The sequence below is a fragment of the Zingiber officinale genome, chromosome 1A (assembly GCF_018446385.1).
Source record: "Zingiber officinale cultivar Zhangliang chromosome 1A, Zo_v1.1, whole genome shotgun sequence".
NCBI lineage: Eukaryota > Viridiplantae > Streptophyta > Magnoliopsida > Zingiberales > Zingiberaceae > Zingiber > Zingiber officinale.
This window is the reverse complement of record NC_055987.1, coordinates 7,545,976-7,563,950: the sequence shown is the minus strand read 5'-3', so window position 1 is coordinate 7,563,950 and position 17,975 is coordinate 7,545,976. Positions and strand designations below refer to the sequence as shown.

The 17,975-nt window shown below is 40.3% G+C and overlaps 1 protein-coding gene across 1 annotated transcript; it reads right to left on the bottom strand.

Moving 5' to 3' along the window:
• Positions 1 to 7,602: 7,602 nt before the first annotated feature.
• On the bottom strand, positions 7,603 to 10,631 carry LOC121996309. Its single transcript, XM_042550235.1, has 4 exons — positions 10,513 to 10,631; positions 8,152 to 8,227; positions 7,930 to 8,046; positions 7,603 to 7,845 (listed from the first exon to the last, which is right to left on the bottom strand). Exons 1-4 carry the CDS (start codon positions 10,629 to 10,631, stop codon positions 7,603 to 7,605), a joined length of 555 nt encoding a protein of 184 aa, XP_042406169.1.
• Positions 10,632 to 17,975: the final 7,344 nt, after the last annotated feature.

Here is a 17,975-nt window from a genome sequence, read left to right as displayed (position 1 = left end):
TCTAGAAAGAAGTTGGAGTTTCTCGGAGCTTCTCTTTTTAGAACCTCTCCTCTTAACTAATTGATTGAGTTGAGAAGATGGAGGATATTGGACGATTTATCACCGTGACACTCACCAAAGAAGAGTTTGACATGCTCATGCAAGCTCGAGCGGTGAAGATGTCCGAGCAGCAATAACAGCAAGCACTAGCCGTATCGACTAGTACAATAGCCGACAACGTCGGCAACAGGAGGACGAGCAGGATTGGAAGATCAACCGGAATCAGTTTCCATATGAGGACATAATAGATAATGAGGACATAATAGATATTCGATCGGCACGCAAGGGGAAGTGTTGCTCGTGCCTATCCTTTTTCATCGTGCTTTGTTTCAAATTCCTTTAGAAATAGCTCAAGCAAACTAGGAAAGGGGGTTATCTTCGGGCGATGCTCCTTATTTGAGATGCACAAAAAGGAAAGGTGCCTAGAAGTCATGCATCATCCAAGTGGATCAATTTGCAGTTCTTTCAGGTGATCTTTGTTGGACCGATGCGGCCGGGTAGAAGGGGGGGGGTTGAATAGCCCTGAAAAATCAAGCACAACCCTTTCTCGTACAATTAAGCTAACACATAAAAAATAGATTAAACAGAAAATAAAGCATAAAAACGAGGCACCGAATTTGACTTGGTTACAACCGGGGAGGTTGTTAATCCAAGGATGAAGATCGCACTAAGAGCTCCTTCAGGCGGAGAAGCCTCGTTTACAGCAGTGTAAGCACAGAAAGATAGAAGCTAATCTAAACAGTGGAAGCACACAAGTGTTGTTTACAATTTCTGAATTGATGAAGAGCTTCTGGACCAAGGCTATATTTATAGCCTTGGTCGGGGCGCCTGGAAAGGTTCCGGGCGCCCTGGGGGGGATAAAATTTATCCCCCAACGTTCAGATCGAGATAATTCTCGATCTGGTCAAAATTACTGTTCCGGGTGCCCGGAAGGGTTCCGGCGCCTGAGGGGTCCGGCGCCCGATTCCGGCGCCCGGACTCGAAAGTCAACAGTTGACTTTTCATCCGGACCGCTTCTCGGTTCCCCGCCGGTCCGGTTCTTCCGCTCCGGATCCGCTCTTTTGGGTGATCTCTGCAAAAGGGCTCACCCGAACCCGACTTCCGGCCTTCTCGAGCGTGCTTCCTCCCGGCTTCTCCTCGGAATCATGCGTGTTTCCTTCTCGTCCGCCAACAGACTCATCCAGCCTTCGCCCCTCTGCCGATCTTCTCGCTAGTCGCCTCTTGCTCCCGAGCAATCTTCCGCTCCGGCTTCGTCCCTCGGAACCATCACACGTTCCTTCTCGTCCGTGTACTCTTCCGCAGACTCGCCCCTCGGACGCACCAGGTGCCGTCCTTCTCGCTAATGCGTCTTCCGCTCGAGTACCGTGCTCCTAAGCTCCGCACACTTAGGCACAAGGTTAGAAAACAACAGAACCTAACTTAACTTGTTGATCACACCAAAACCAACCTTGGGGTTCCAACAATCTCCCCCTTTTTGGTGTGATCAACCCAGGTTAAGCTAGGGTTAACTAGACAAAAAGATAAACTAACTAAATTTACAATTTAGTGCACAAAGATAGAAAAAAATAGTTTTAGGCTACCTCCCCCTAGACTTATACTTATCCTTCTCCCCCTTTGATCACAAAAAAAATGGGGTTCCAAGAAAAAATCTAAGGGTTAAAGACTTAGAAAATTTTGAAAAGCTATCTAAAAAAAATTTCTAAGTCAAATTTTGCAATCAATAAAACTTAATTAAATATTTTGAAAAATATTTTTGAATCAATAAAAGCAAAAAAAAAACTCTAAGTAAAATTTTAACTTAGGAAAAAAATATTTTTTGAAAATATTTCTAAACACTCTAAGTAAAAGTTATTTTTGAAAATAGAATTTAAAAAAAATTAATTAAAAAAAATTTATGTCAAAATTTTGAAACATGTTTGAATAACTTTTTAAAGCATTAAATAATTCTAGTATTAATGCTTTATTAATTAAACATTTATTTCAATATTTGGCTTCCAGGCAGTGGCGAGGCACTAGGTCTTCTTGGTTATTGGAGCAACAACCACTTTCTAGTCAAAGCCCATAAAGAAATTTTTGTTTAATTTTCTCACTTAAAGCGCTAAAAAATTTACACTAAGCAAGATTTAGGAACCCAATAAAGGTTCCAACCTACTGGATTAACTAAAAATTTCTTAGGGACATATTTTCTAGAGATATTTTTAATTTGTCCCTGGTGATATCTATAATACCAATTCAAATTATTGAACCTTCTAAAATTGGTTTTAGATGAGCAAGCAGAGTTTTTCAAGTTTTCTACTTGAATTTTTAAATTTTGAATTTCTAATTTTAATTTTTCATTTTCTAAATTTGATTTATCTAGCATTTCTAACGGACAAGATGTAGCTAATATTGCTTTTAAATCTTTATTTTCATTTTCTAATTTGCAGTAATCTTTTGTTAAAATTTTAATGAATTTAAACATTTTATCAGGAGGAAGAGATCGTACCTCACTTACCTTGTCGATCTCGTTGTCGGTTTCTCCCCCTGAACTGCTGCTCTCTTCGGACGTGGCTCCCCCTTCATCGATGCTTTCGATGCTCATTTCGGAAGAGCTTGACTCGCGGTCGTCGTCTTGATGACTCGCCATTAACGCGAGCCCGGAGAACTCCTCGACTTCCGATTCCGACGACGTTTCGTCCCACGTCGCTTTTAGGGCCTTGCGCTTTTGGATAGGCTTCTTACCCTTGTCCTTCCCTTTGTTCTTCAGTTTAGGGCAATTGTCCTTGACGTGCCCTTCTTCATCGCAATGGTAGCAGCGGATGGTTCTTTTCTTTCTTCCCTGCATATGGTTAGATTTCCTAGATTTACAAATATTTTTAAATCGTCTTACCATCATTACCATTTCCTCGTCATCGAGAGAAGATTCTGACTCAGGTTGGTCTCTCGAAGCTTTAAGAGCGACATTATTCTTGGGCTCCTTCGGACCTGCACATCTTGACTCATGCACTTCAAAAGTTGAAAAGAATTCGTCTAATGAAATTTTTTCTAGATCTTTTGAAATGTAAAAGGCATCTACTAGTGATGCCCATTTTGAGTTTCTAGGAAAGGAATTTAGGGCATACCTTAGCGAATCTCGGTTACTTACCTCTTCTCCGAGATTCGTAAGCCTAGTGATGAGTTCCTGAATCCTCGAGTGTAGATGTGCAATTGTTTCACCTTCTTCAAATCGGAGGTTTGTAAGCTGGTTACGAAGTAAATCCCGTCTTGCAAGTTTGGCTTCGGATGTTCCTTCGTGTAACTCCAGGAATTTCTCCCAAAGCTCCTTTGCCGATTTGTAGGTACCGACTCGATTGACTTCTTGTGTTGGAAGTACACTTAGCAGATGGAATTCTGCTTTCTTGTTTGCCACGTGGTCAGCCTGCTCCTTCTTTGACAATTGATTTCTTGCTTTGCCCTCTGGTGCTTCATAGCCAAATTCCATTGTTAGTAATAAATCATAATCTGTTTCAAGAAATACCTCCATTCGATTTTTCCAGCTAGGGAAGTCCCCTTCGAATTTTGGTGCGTGGATGTTGGATCCGGCCATCTTGTTGCTTCGTTCGGCGGTTAGTCCTCCTGAAGCGCCTCGGCTCTAATACCACTTGTTGGACCGATGCGGCCGGGTAGAAGGGGGGGGGTTGAATAGCCCTGAAAAATCAAGCACAACCCTTTCTCGTACAATTAAGCTAACACATAAAAAATAGATTAAACAGAAAATAAAGCATAAAAACGAGGCACCGAATTTGACTTGGTTACAACCGGGGAGGTTATTAATCCAAGGATGAAGATCGCACTAAGAGCTCCTTCAGGCGGAGAAGCAGTGTAAGCACAGAAAGACAGAAGCTAATCTAAACAGTGGAAGCACACAAGTGTTGTTTACAATTTCTGAATTGATGAAGAGCTTCTGGACCAAGGCTATATTTATAGCCTTGGCCGGGGAGCCTGGAAAGGTTCCGGGCGCCCTGGGGGGGATAAAATTTATCCCCCAACATTTAAATCGAGATAATTCTCGATCTGGTCAAAATTACTGTTCCAGGCGCCCGGAAGGGTTCCGGGCGCCCCGGAGGGGTCCGGGCGCCCCGGTCAGTTCCGGGCGCCCCGGACCCCGAAAGTCAACACAGTTGACTTTTTCATCCGGGACCGCTTCGGTCCGGTTCTTCCGCTCCGGATCCGCTCGTTTGGGTGATCTCTGACTTCCGGAAAAGGGCTCACCCGAACCCGACTTTCGGTCTTCTCGAGCGTGCTTCCCTCCGGCTTCTCGTCCCTCGGAATTGCCGCGTGTTTCCTTCTCGTCCGCCAGCGTACTCATCCGCAGTCTTCGTCCCTCGGTCGTCGACCTTCTCGCTAGCTGCGTCTCTTGCTCCCCGAGCAATCTTCCGCTCCGGCTTTCGTCCCTCGGAACCATCGCACGCACTTCCTTCTCGTCCGCCTGTGTACTCTTCCGCAGCGCCTCGTCCCTCGGACGCACCGCGTGCCGTCCTTTTCGCTAGCTGCGTCTTCCGCTCGAGTACCTGTGCTCCTAAGCTCCAGCACACTTAGACAAAAGGTTAGAAAACAACAGAACCTAACTTAACTTGTTGATCACACCAAAACCAACCTTGGGGTTCCAACAATCTTAAGTGATCCTCTATCCAAGCACTATACTCAACTGGCGATCGGGGAATACAATGGAACGATCAATCCAGATGATCACTTAGATAAGTTTAATAATGTGGCCACGCTGTACCAGTACACAGATGGGGTGAAGTGTCGAGTCTTTCTCACTACTCTCTCCGAATCGGTGTAGCGCTAGTTCTGAAGACTGTCGGATGGCTCAATACATAGCTTCAAGGACTTTCGAGTTGTGTTCCAGCATCATTTTGTAAGCAGCCGACGCTATCAGAAGACGAGCGTCAGCTTCTTTTCCCTAAAACAGGAGCCCAAGGAAACACTCCAAGTGTATATTAAGCGTTTCAATCAACTAGTCATGGATAACCTTTCAGTCTCATCTGAGACAATGATGAACGCCTTCAGTCAAGGATTAGTTGAAGGAGAGTTCTTCCGATCACTTATCAGAAAGCCTTCAAGGACTTCGATCATCTGCTCAGAAACGCTAATGAATAAATAAATGTGAAAGAAGCCTAAGCAGCAATGAAGAAGGAGACAGTGGCTGAGCTCACGTCGGCACCCGAGACCGTCAAATAGCCACTAGCCATCCAAAGGGTTAAGAGCAGAGGGAACGCGATCGCAATAAGAGGACATGACACATACCGTGCAGTATGTGGCCTTTAGTCGTTAGAAGACGACAAGAGACAAGATATGGACGTCAATGTTCTGCTCCTTTCATCCGTCGGAGACATACAACAGGCGCGATTGCTATGATCTAACATCGATCGATAGCCGACCGACGTCGAGAGGATACCGTTGCTAATCTCTCACTCTCGATCGGCAACATAGACAATGATCTGTTGGACGATGAGAGGACGAAAGAAGAGCGGCCGAGTGGCACCATCAGCGCAAGGGGAGGGATAACGCTGATCTCTCCTGAGTTCTGATTGAGCAAAATAGTGTCTCCGCTCGGGAAGAATAAAATCGAAACAACGCCGCTCGAGAAGAAATATGCATGATTGTCGGTGGGTCGACCAGCGGCGACTTCAACAAAACCAGGAAGTCATATGCTCGGTGATTGAAGATTCATGCCGTAAGATGCAACAGGAAGAAGGCAGAAGGGCCCAAGATTAGCTTCGACCCCAGTGATTTGGAGGAAGTGGAGATCTCTTACGACGACACGCTAATCATTCGGACGGTAATTGCTAACTACACTATTCACCAAACTTTTATGGATACAGAGAATTCGGTGGATATCATTTTCAAGAAGACATTTGATAAATTATAAATCGATCGAAATATGTTACTGCTCATGACAACGCCTCTTTACGGTTTCACGAGCAATGAGATATTGTCGCTCGGACAGGTCCGACTGGCCATCTCGCTCTGGGAAGAGCAATTGAGGAGAACAAGGACCATAAATTTTATAGTGGGGAAGAACCATTGAGGAGAACAAGGTCCATGAAAGGGTTATTCTTGAGGGGTATTTTGGTGGCATGTTGGAGAACAAATCAAAGAAGCAAAATCATGTGCGAAGTCTTCTTTGGCAGTACCACGAAATGCGTCGGTGGAGATTTGGGCATTGGGGGGGGGGGGGGTGAGAGCGACAGGAGTGTGACTTGCGGACTGCTCGTCAGAGTTGGCGCATGGTAGAGTTGCCAAGTTTTGTTTTTGTACTGTTCTAACAAGTTCTGGTGGGAGATGACTACAGAACTCTCAAATAATTCTTAGCCGGTGTTGACCACAAAAACTCACCTCAACATCGATGAAGGATCTGTTGCACTCCAGCACCGGCGGCAATGTAGCTTCCGGTAGTGGACTCCAGAACATGGTGGACCAACAAATGTCATTCCCAGCTGGTGGTGGAAATTGGAGGCCAAGTGATAACCATGATTTTACTGCATTATTTTGATTCATATATGCATGGTTTGATGTTGATTTCATAGTTTAAATCATGGTTATATCACATTTTGTGCATAGTGTGTATTTTTGGACTTAATTACAAATTATATTATTTTTGGTGTTATTTGATGCTAATATTTAATTCTTATTTTGCAGGCATCAAAGGATCTTAGATTTGGATCTATTTGGACCGAAATTGGGCTCGAATTGGAGTCCAAACAAGAAGATCAAGCTTTGAAGCATTATGGACCGTTCATCAAGAATAGGACAGATCTGAACCATGCGTTGAAGATCTGACCGATCCAACTTAATGGGGAGTAGATCTGAGCTATTGATGAAGATCCAGAAGTTTTAATGCAGATCTGAGTTCATCTAGCTATTGATCCAGCCCGACTTAATCTGGACCGTTCAATGAAGACTTGGCCGATCTGGGCCATCCAGTGATGATCTGATCAATCCGACCTACGGGAGGGTAGATCCAAACCCTAAATCAACATCAGTACCTTCGGATCGGATTTTGGATGACTTTTCACCGTTGATTTAGCCCGAAATGATCTCAGCCGTCCGATCAGATCCAGATCTGTTTAAATGAGAAGCTACAGTGTCCCAGCTTCTTCGTCGATCCCCTTCGCGCAGCTCAGTCCCAGCGCGCGTCTTCCAGCGGATTTCGGCCCCGATTCTTCCTCCAATCAATCTATCAAGCTTCAACTTCATTGTAGAGTTTCACGGCAGCTCATCCCGATCAGCTGGAGCCTCCGGCGGGTGTTCCCTCCGGCAAATTCTGTGTTTCTGTCCTTCTCTGTTCCCGCGCCGATTTGGAGGTGGTCTTCCAATCGACGACTCCGATTCCCATCAGCGACGTTCGGCGGTGGTCCTCCGACGTTCCTGAGCTCCATCCGACATCACACCACCATTCATAGCGAGGCACCTTTGAAGTTCAACTTCAGGTTTTATATCGAGGAGGCATTGCGGTTTGACTGAGCAGCTACCCTTCTCCTCACTCTCAAATTCTCGACCAGATATTTTAAACACCATTGCTTCCAATTTTTCTATTCTTTAACCTTGCTCAAAAAGCATAGCTTTTGCCTCCTTAAACTCTTTATGTTGCCTATCATAGGCATCCTTATCAATTTGCACCTTCCCTCTAGCAACCTTGAAGAAGGATGATGGAGTGACATTTGCTCCTATGCCTCTCACACGTCCACCATGTTCGTTAGAATTCAAGGCCTTCATGAGAATATCTTTAAATGGTTTGGTAAAGGACAGCTTACCATCCTTCTTTTGGACAATATAATCATCCTGCCATGCATCCAAATACAATAACTTTAAATATACATATATCATATATGTACAAATAAGCAATTTATGTATACTTTTGCTTACAATCTTATTCACTGTTTGCTTCAACTCATCACCAACAAATTCCCCTGCTTTGTTGAGTCGCCCTCTCTTCCAGAGGATGGCTCTGTTTATCACATCGTCATCACATAAAACACTGGACTGTAAGCAAAAACTCACATGAAGTCAACCTACTCAACACCAACTTCAACAACCATAAGTAGGAATTCAATGTTTACTAAATACTTACTATTTCTTCAGACAAACCCGCATATCCTTTTTGAGAAAGACGGTGAGGGTATAAGTTTGCCTTGCTTCTTTGACTTTGTAGTTCACTTTTTTTCTACAAAGTGATAGATGAATTATAACCACATATATCAACTAGAGTTAAAAAAGACCACCTTAAACAACTTACTATAAAGTCTTCAGACATCCGATTAATCACAAAACTACTCCAATCTTCGGGTGAAATGCAATGCCCTTGAGGTACCTTGTTGAGAAGCTTCGGATTATTTCTATTTGGTTGGATGAATGTCCTATGAGGTGAGTTTTATACTGATGCCACTTTGAATTTACAAAGCTCAAACACCCATTCCTCCATTTGGGTCCAGTTGGTATGTCAACTACACAAACAAATATCTTAAGTACATAAATAAAAGAAAGGAAAAAAATGCATCACATAAGAAAGTATCATGTTACTTACATTGACAGATTCCCATATCATGTTCTTAACTTCATTCGGCACCTGCTTTCAAGAGTGGTAATTAATATTAACTTTTTCCCGAGCAAGCACACCAATAAAACTCTCAATTCAGAAGCCTTTTGGCCCACTGGCTATCCATACTCATTAAATTTCACACTTTGTTTAACTCCCTGAACCCTTTGAACAACAAGCTTATTCATTTGTGTACGACCGCTTTTTGATCTTGTTGTTTGGGTCATCCCGTCTGATCCTATGTCCTGGCTATCCTCAACATTTGTTTGTGAATTCTTATCATGTTCAACTATCTCATCATCACGTGCTGATTTGACCTTTTTCTAGTGTTCATAGTGTCCAAATCCTAGTCATAACAATGGGAATTTGAAATAGAGCAAAGCATATCATTCAAAATCACAACAAAGTAAACATTCGTATATTTTAAAAAAACTACTACCAAACAATGAACCAAAGTTACCAAAACAAAGTAAATAGTTACATATATAAACCATAAATAAATTTACCACACTAAAAATTCTCATTGTCAACCCAAATCCCATCACAATCTCCACGAATACAGGGTGGTTCATTGTCATCAGTTTCATCAATATTCATTGATGGCATCCATTTTGTGAAGAATTGGTAGTGGATTGAAGGATCTCCCAACTTATCATCAGTGATGTATTCAAAATACTCTCTATTTGTAGTTGAAAGTACAACAGACCATATGGGATCTTGAGGGTCTTCTATATAAAATACTTGCTTTGCTTGAGTGCCCAAGATAAATGGGTTGGATTTGAATTCCATTCTCTTAAGATTTACAAAGGTGAAACCATTATCATCTACTCTAATACCAGTGTTATTCTCTACCCAATCATACTTAAATATTTAAACTCGAAAATCATGGTAATTGAGCTCCCATATTTCTTGTATCACACCATAATACATCATGCCTGTTATAATTGGATTTTTATCCTTTGAACTTGCAACTTGCATTGTTTGTGCGAGCAAGCTTACACTCGAATTTTGAAAAACTTTTGCATTATCACGTTCTTTCGTGTAATAAGTGACCCCATCAATCATATAACTAGAGTATTTTAGCACTTGCTTGCTAGGTCCATTCGCCAACAGCTTCACTTTTTCTGATAATTGATTGGAGAAAGAGTATGTTGTATTTGTAGCCTACAATTCATCAGAAGGGGGTTTAATTATTAAATTTCATAAAGTTCTTGTGTTCAATAATAAACATGCTAATATTTATGGTACTTACATGTTCATGGAACCAAGAAATAAAACTTCTGTGGTGCTTATCTTGTAACCACTTTGCACCTTTAATAGGAAATTTTTGCTTCAAGTGTGTCATATGTTTCCTAATCAAAAAATTTTGAAGAGATTAATAAGATATTTTTGTTAATAATTTCATGAGATTATTACTGAACTAGAGGGCTTACACAATGTAAGGATCAACCTCGGCATCATTTTCCAATACATAACGATGTGCTTGTTCCCACTCATCGTGACAACAGAAGTGCACCTTGGCACCTGACAAGGACTTAGTGAGTACTGTTTCACGATGCTTTGATGGAATCCCTATCGTGTTCATATTAGATAGAAATTCTGAGCAAAACTCTACAGCTTCTTCAGCAATATAACATTGAGACATGCATCCTTCTGGTCGATTTCTATTCCGCACATAACTTTTCAATATTCTTATATATCTTTCAAATGGAAACATCCATCTATACCAAACTGGTCCACACAACTTGACCTCACGCACGAGATGGATTGTTAAGTGAACCATTATATCAAAAAATGAAGGTGGAAAATACTTTTCAAATAGACACAAGGTCGTCACAATTTCTATTTGTACATTATCCAACTTCGAGGCATCTATTACTTTGTTACATAACACATTGAAGAAGAAACAAAACCTTGTGATAGCATTTTTGACATGCTTGGGCAGAACACCACGGACGGCAATTGGAAGCAACTGTTGCATTAAGGTGTGGCAGTCATGTGATTTAAGACCAACCAGTTTTAGGTCCTTCATTGAGACAAGGTTTTTAATGTTGGAGGATAACCCGTGGGAACCTTAATTCCGAACAATGAATTACAAAGTCTTCTTTTCTCATCCTTGCTTAATGTATAACATGCTGGGGGCAAAAATGTCCTTTTCTCCCCTTTTTGTGGTGCTAATTCTCCCCTAATTTTCATCTCCAGTAGGTCATTTCTTGCTGCAATTCCATCCTTTGTCTTTCCTGGCATATCAAGTAATGTACCAATCAAACTTTAGCAAACATTTTTCTCCATGTGTATCACATCAAGAACATGTCGAACATGCAGATCTTTCCAATACTCAAGTTTAAAGAATATCGATTTCTTTTCCAGCAAGAATTACCATCATTTTCCTTTGATTGAAGATTTGCTCTCATTTTTCCCCATCGGCATGTAATTCCTTCTACTTTTTTTAAAACTTCATCGTCGCTTAGTGGTTTTGGGGCCATAGTAAAGTCTTGTGTCCCATCAAATGCCTTCTTCTGCCTTCGATAAGGATGATATCTACGAAGAAACCATCTATGACCTGTAAATGATATTTTTTTACTGTGCTTCAACCTTTTTACACAAGTTTTCTTACCACAGATAGGGCATGCTTGATATCCTTTTACAGTGCATCCTGCCAAGTTTCCATATGTCAGAAAATCATTAATTGTCCATAATAAGACAGCTCTAAGCAAGAATCTTTCTTCTCGGTGTGCATCACATGCTTTAACACCAACTTCCCATAATTCTTTTAAATCATCAATCAAAGGCACCAAGTACACATCAATGTCATTTCCTGGCTGTTTTGGACCAAAAATCAACAACGTGAGCATCATATATTTTCTCTTCATACACAACCATGGAGGAAGATTATAGGTGATCATTATAACTGGCCAACAACTATATGTAGAACTCATCAAACTATGAGGATTAATTCCATCAGTTGCTATGGTCAATCTTAGATTTCTTGTCTCAGAAGCAAAATCTGGCCAATTATGATCCACAAGTTTCCAACAAGGTGCATCAGCTGGATGTCGCATATAGGCATCATATACTCTTTTATTAGCATGCCAAGTTAACTCCTTAGATATTTCCTTGCTCCGAAACATTCTTTGAAATTTAGGAATAGGAGGAAAGTACCATAAAATCTTTGCAGGGATTCCTTCAATTATCTTAGAATTCTTGGCCAACTTCCACCTTGACAACCCACAAGTAGGACAATCGGTAAAATCCTCATACTCCTTCCAGTATAAGACACAATCATTAGGGCAAGCATGTATTTTCTTATAAGGCATCCCCATTGCATATAAGCTTTTCTTTGCATCATATAAAGATAAAGACAATTCATTGTCAACGGGAAGCATTTCTCCAAACAAGATAAGTAGTTCAGTAAAACTCACTCCAGCTGTATTTCGCTTTCAAGTTATATAATTGCATCATTGCAGATAACTTTGTAAATTTAGTACACCCAGTATACAGAGGTTTCTCAGCATCCTCAAGTAATTTTATAAATTGATCGGGATTCTTTGAACTTTCATATGTAGTGTGTACCATATCTACAGGTTTATCAGCAAAATAGTTTTCACTTTCTCCAGCTGCAACATTCTCTTTCTTTAAATCTCCTAATACAGATTCTTCCCCATGCCATATCCATTTTTTTTATGTTAATTCTATACCATTACAGTATACATGTGCCCTTATGCTATTAATATTATTGTTCCATAGATTGCCACATTTCGTACAAGGACAAGGTATACTAGTAGGATTAGTAGCATGTTGCAGCGCAAATTGCAAGAAAGATTCTAGTCCAAGTTCAAACTCATGTGATAATCTATCCTTTTCCATCCATGCTTTGTCCATTTTGTTGTACTAATGAATCTAAAATCAATCAAAAATATCAAGACAATTACAACAATGAGTCATATTACATACTATTTCATATTTTCAGAATCAATAATTAACTTAGTATGACAAACAAAATTTGCACTTCATCATTATACCAATAAATAAACTTTGATAGTTCAAGGAATACATAAAACCAACTTAGTAACAGGAAATAACAACTCCTCAATCTAGCAAACAAAAATGATAAAATTAACTCAGGGTAGTGTTTGAGGAAATTCATCAAACACATTGCATGCATCAATCAATTAATATTTGTAATCAAGAGATCAAGAAGATGAAACTATCGAAGATGAGGAAGGACTTCAGTAGCGACGATGGATAAAGGAAAAATTACCGGAATGCGAAGAAGGACTCCAGCAGTGGCAGTGAATGCTGGACGGATGGATGAAGGAAAAACTACCGGAATGTAAAGAAGGGCTCCTCTTCTCACCCAAAGGGAGGAGTTGGAGGAGATGCGGTGTGGTTGGACGGAGAAGCAAGGGCGTCATGTGTTGATCTTGATCGGGAGAGGAAGGGGCGTCGATCTAGGAAGGGGAAGAGGGAGATGAGGCTGAGAGAGATGGTCGGACGGCCAGCTGCGAGGAGGAAAGTGGTGGTGGCGTCACGACGGTATACGGTGGACGGCGCGATATAGGTTTAGGTTTGGAGGGAAGAGTGAAGTATTGCAAATTGTGGCTAAGTATTTGTGAAAAAATTAAATTATTTTATTTTGGTTCATTAACACCACTTTTAACAACGGTTTTTTACTATCTGATTTCGTAGATAGAACAAGGAAGCTATCATAGACACCTAATTTTAAAAACTACTGTTAAAATCGATGTCTATTAACGAAAAAAGGCGCTCATAGACATCGGCTAAAAAAACCGATGTCTATGAGCGAAAATTTGAGCTCATAGACGCCGACTTTTGGAAAACCCAGTGTAAAATACTCAAAGACATCGAAATTGACTTAAAACTGCTGCTGTTCCATCGATGTCTATGAGGGTTTTTCTTGTAGTGTACTCTCTAGTTAAAAATTAAAATCAATTAAGTTCACTATATATATATATATATGAACTTTAATACAAATTCTCTATGTTGTAGAGAAAAAATAGCAATCTATGGAAGGTTCAAGGAAACAAACAGTTAGAGAACCCGACTATTAGAATTACACCCTCCTTTTGTTTTTCTCTCTCTCTCTTTCGAATGGCACAAACAATTATAAAATAACTGAAAGAATTCACACACGGATGTGGAAGAAAATGCATGTCAAAGTGATCACAAAAGGAAATTTTGAGGAAGAATTATCCGCAAGAATGAGGAAGTGCGACTTTATGTTATAACAAAAGTAAATATTTCATAAAGGAGTAAAAGTATGAACCCTAGCATCAAGTAGATTTGCTTAAGATAAAAATCCCCTAGTATGGATTTTTCAAAAGGTGGAGAACTGGAAATTTTTAAACTAACAGCGAACAAATTAATCACACTATGTTAAGTAAAGATCCTATTGTAGAACATCAGTTAAGGACCATTATGACTATCTTCTAAAAATTAAAATCAAACTTTGAATTTTACCCTAAAGTCGGCAGACATGAAAGTTATTACAAAGGAACTCCAATCATCTTGTGAAATACCATAGCCAATCGGTGAATCTTTCAACTCATCATGTTTATCTAGCTTGCTGAAAACAAACTTTTGAGTGAGAAAATCTTTATATTTACATCATTTATTATTTGCTGAATTTAAACATCCTTTCCTCCAACTTGGGTCAATATTGTATGTCAGCTGTAAAAACACATAAAAAAAATTAACAAACACGTTAAATATAGCATAACCATTCGAGAACTAATTTAAGTTCTCAAAGCATTCTAACTTACATTCATCGATTCCCATATTAACTCTTTAGCATCATTTGGCACCTGCTTCCATGATTTGTAACTTATTTAGATCTTTTCTCGAACAAGAACGCCAATGTAGCTTTGCATTTCACCCACAAATTCTCCAACTGGTTGTCCAATTTTGTTGAAGCTAACATGCTTTTTAATTCCTTGGACCCTTAGCCTAACAAGCCTATCCATACGTGTACGCCCCCTTGATGTTCTTGTTGACACCGTTTCTGTAGATTCCATTGTTGTTTGACCCTTACAACTATTGTTAGTGGCAGAATTTGAAATACTTTCTTTAGCCTTCTCAATCCTCAGTAATCTCTTTGTATGAGCTGCCATAGTGTCCACAAAAAATGATGAGAACCCTAAATTCTAGAATATTGTCAAGCTCCTTGATGCCCCATTTCCTGCAAAAGCCAACAGCCTGTTAGGCATTTGAATTACAAAGAAAATAAAGCGAGAATGAAGACAAACGATAATTATATTACAATAAGAAAAAAATATGATGACAAAATAGATCAGTAAATAAAGTTTACACACCGGTTAAACATTAGATTATACTTAATTATTGTCAATCCATGTCTCATCACAGTCTTCGCGAATGCATGATGGTTCATTTTCATCTATGTCGTCAATGTCCATTGATTCCATTGATATAAACCCTCTTGTAGAACTTTGATAGTGGATTGTAGCATTTTCCAACTCATCACCATCTATGTATTCCATGTAATCCCTAGTAGGAGTGGCAAGTACAACATGCCGTGTAGGATCTTGAGAATCTTCAATGTAGAATATCTGCTTTGCTTGACTCCCCAAGATAAAAGAGTCATATTTAAATCCAATTCTGTTGAGGTTTACCAATGTGAAACTAAGTTCATCAACTTTAATACTGCTATTATTCTCAACCCAATTACATTTAAACATTGGAACTTGAAAATTGTGATAATCGAGTTCCCAAATTTCTTGAATAACTCCATAGAAAGTCATGTCCGACACAATTGGATTTTTTCCTTTGCACTAGCAACTTGCATTATCTTTGCAACTAAGCTTACTCCGAAGTTTTGAATAGCTCATGTATCATCATGCTCTTTTGTATGATAAGTAACTCCATCAATCAAATAACTAGAGTACTTCAACACTTGATTGCTAGGTCCGCGCGCTATCCACTTCAATCTTTCTGATATTTGACAGGTGGAATTGCCAACTACTCTCACACGATCACGTAACCAGCCAATAAACGTCCGATTATACTCATCTTGTAGCCACTTTTTGGACTTGGCTTTATGAGGAAAGCTTGAGTTCAAAAATTCCATGCGCTCCCTAATGCAATGATTACAAATAAGTTAACTAATAGAATAGTAATAGGTTAATTAGTAGAACGTAAGAATAATGCAATAAAATATTAATAAGTAAGAGAATTACTCGATATAAGGATCGACATTAACATCATTTTCCAAGACATAACGATGTGTTTGATGCAACTCATCATGACAAGTTGAGTGTATTACTGAGCTAGATAGAGGCCTAGTAAGCTGTACTTGCCGATGCCTTGATGGGATCCCAATTGTATATACACTAGACATGTAATCCGAGCAAAATTTCACAGCCTCTTTAGCAATATAACATTCGGCTATACCCTTCAGGACGATTGTGATTTCGCACATGCCCTTTCAATATCTTCATGAATCTTTCAAATGGGTACATTTGCTTATACCAAACCGATCCACACAATTTGACCTTCCATACAAGATGAACAGTTAAATGAATCATTATATGAAAAAAAGATGGGGGAAAATATTTTTCAAGCAAACACAACACTGTCACAATCTCTCTTTGTAAATTATTCAACTTCGAGACATCTATCACTTTATTACATAGCACATTGAAGAAGCCACAAAACCGAGTGATAGTATCTCTAACATGTTTAGGCAAGACACCATGGATGGCAACTGGAAGCAATTGTTGTATCAAAGTGTGATAGTCGTGTGACTTAAGGCCAATAAGTTTCAAGTCTTTCATCGACACCAGATTTTTAACATTGGATGAATATCCTGTGGGGACCTTTATTCCAAACAAAGAATTGTAAAGTTTTTTTTCTCATCCTTCTTAGTGTATAACAAGCCGCTGGCAAAAAGGTTCTCTTCTCCCCCATCTTCGATGCTAAATCAATCCTCAATTTCATCTCCACAAGGTCTAGTCTTACAGCTACTCCATCCTTTGATTTTCTAGGAATGTCAAGCAAAGTACCGATAAAACTTTCACACACATTTTTTTCAATGTGCATCACATCAAGAACATGTCGAACATGAAGATCTTTCCAATAATCAAGTTCAAAAAATATAGATTTCTTTTTCCAACAGGATACAATTTCGCCTTGCTTTAACTGAAACTTCTCATTCACTTTTCCTGAATGATAATTAATTATTTCAACTCGATCCAAAATTTCATGCCCAGTTAATGAGTTTGGTGTTGGGTTAAGCTCTGGGTTCCCATTAAATGTTTTTTTTTGCCTTCAATAAGGATGATTTGCAGGAAGAAATTGTTGGGACCGAAAAGTAGCTAGAGGGGGGGGGGGGGGGGGAATAGCTCGCCGCGTGCTCGTGTGCTTCGTTGCTTGTTTCTTCAAGGATATGCAGCGGAAATACAAAGAAACAAAAGCATACAACGCTAACAAATGGATTTTACTTGGTATCCACCTCACAAGAGGTGACTAGTCCAAGGATCCACACACACACACACCCTCCACTATGAATAACACTCCTTTATGGTAACTACCAAAGGCGGAGAATCCCTACAACACTCTCAATACAAGAAGAAGGAAAGGGAAACAAAACACAAGCAAAAGCTTACAAGTTATGCATTAAAAACCCTAACCCTAACTTCTTGTTGTTGCCCGCCTCTTGAGCTTGGATCACTAGCAAACCTTGCTCCAAGAACTCTTCAAGAACTGGCGGCAGAGTGGAGAAGAAGTGTGTAGAGCTGCTGGAGAGGATCGGGGATGATTCGTAAGTCTCTACCGAAGAAAATGCACGCCAACAGCCTTTATCTGCGCCAACGGTCGGATCCCGATCGATTGGATTACTCCCAATCGATTGGGGAGGCTTTGGATCGATCCATGGATCGATCCAGAGCGCCTCTGTGCTCTGGAAAGTTTGCCTGGATCGATCGGCTGATCAATCCAAGCTTATCGCGATAAATCACAGCTTCCCAATCGATCCATTGATCGATTGGGACCTCTGGATCAATCCACCGATCGATCCAGCAGGCTACTGTGCACTCGCGACTGCCTCCCAATCGATCCACTGATCGATTGGGACGAAAGCTTCTCGCAGGGACACCCTAATCAATCGGCCGATCGATTGGGCTCCAGTCAATCGATCGGCTGATCGATCCGGAAGCTGGTTTTTGCCCAAAACCAAGTCCCAAGCCTCCCAAACTAACATCCGGTCAAACTTGACCTGTTGGTTCATCATGCCTAGCATCCGGTCACCCTTGACCTGCTAGGACTCCCTCACCAAGTGTCCAGTCAATCCCTTTGACCCACTTGGACTTTTACTTCATGTTGCCAAGTATCCGGTCAATTC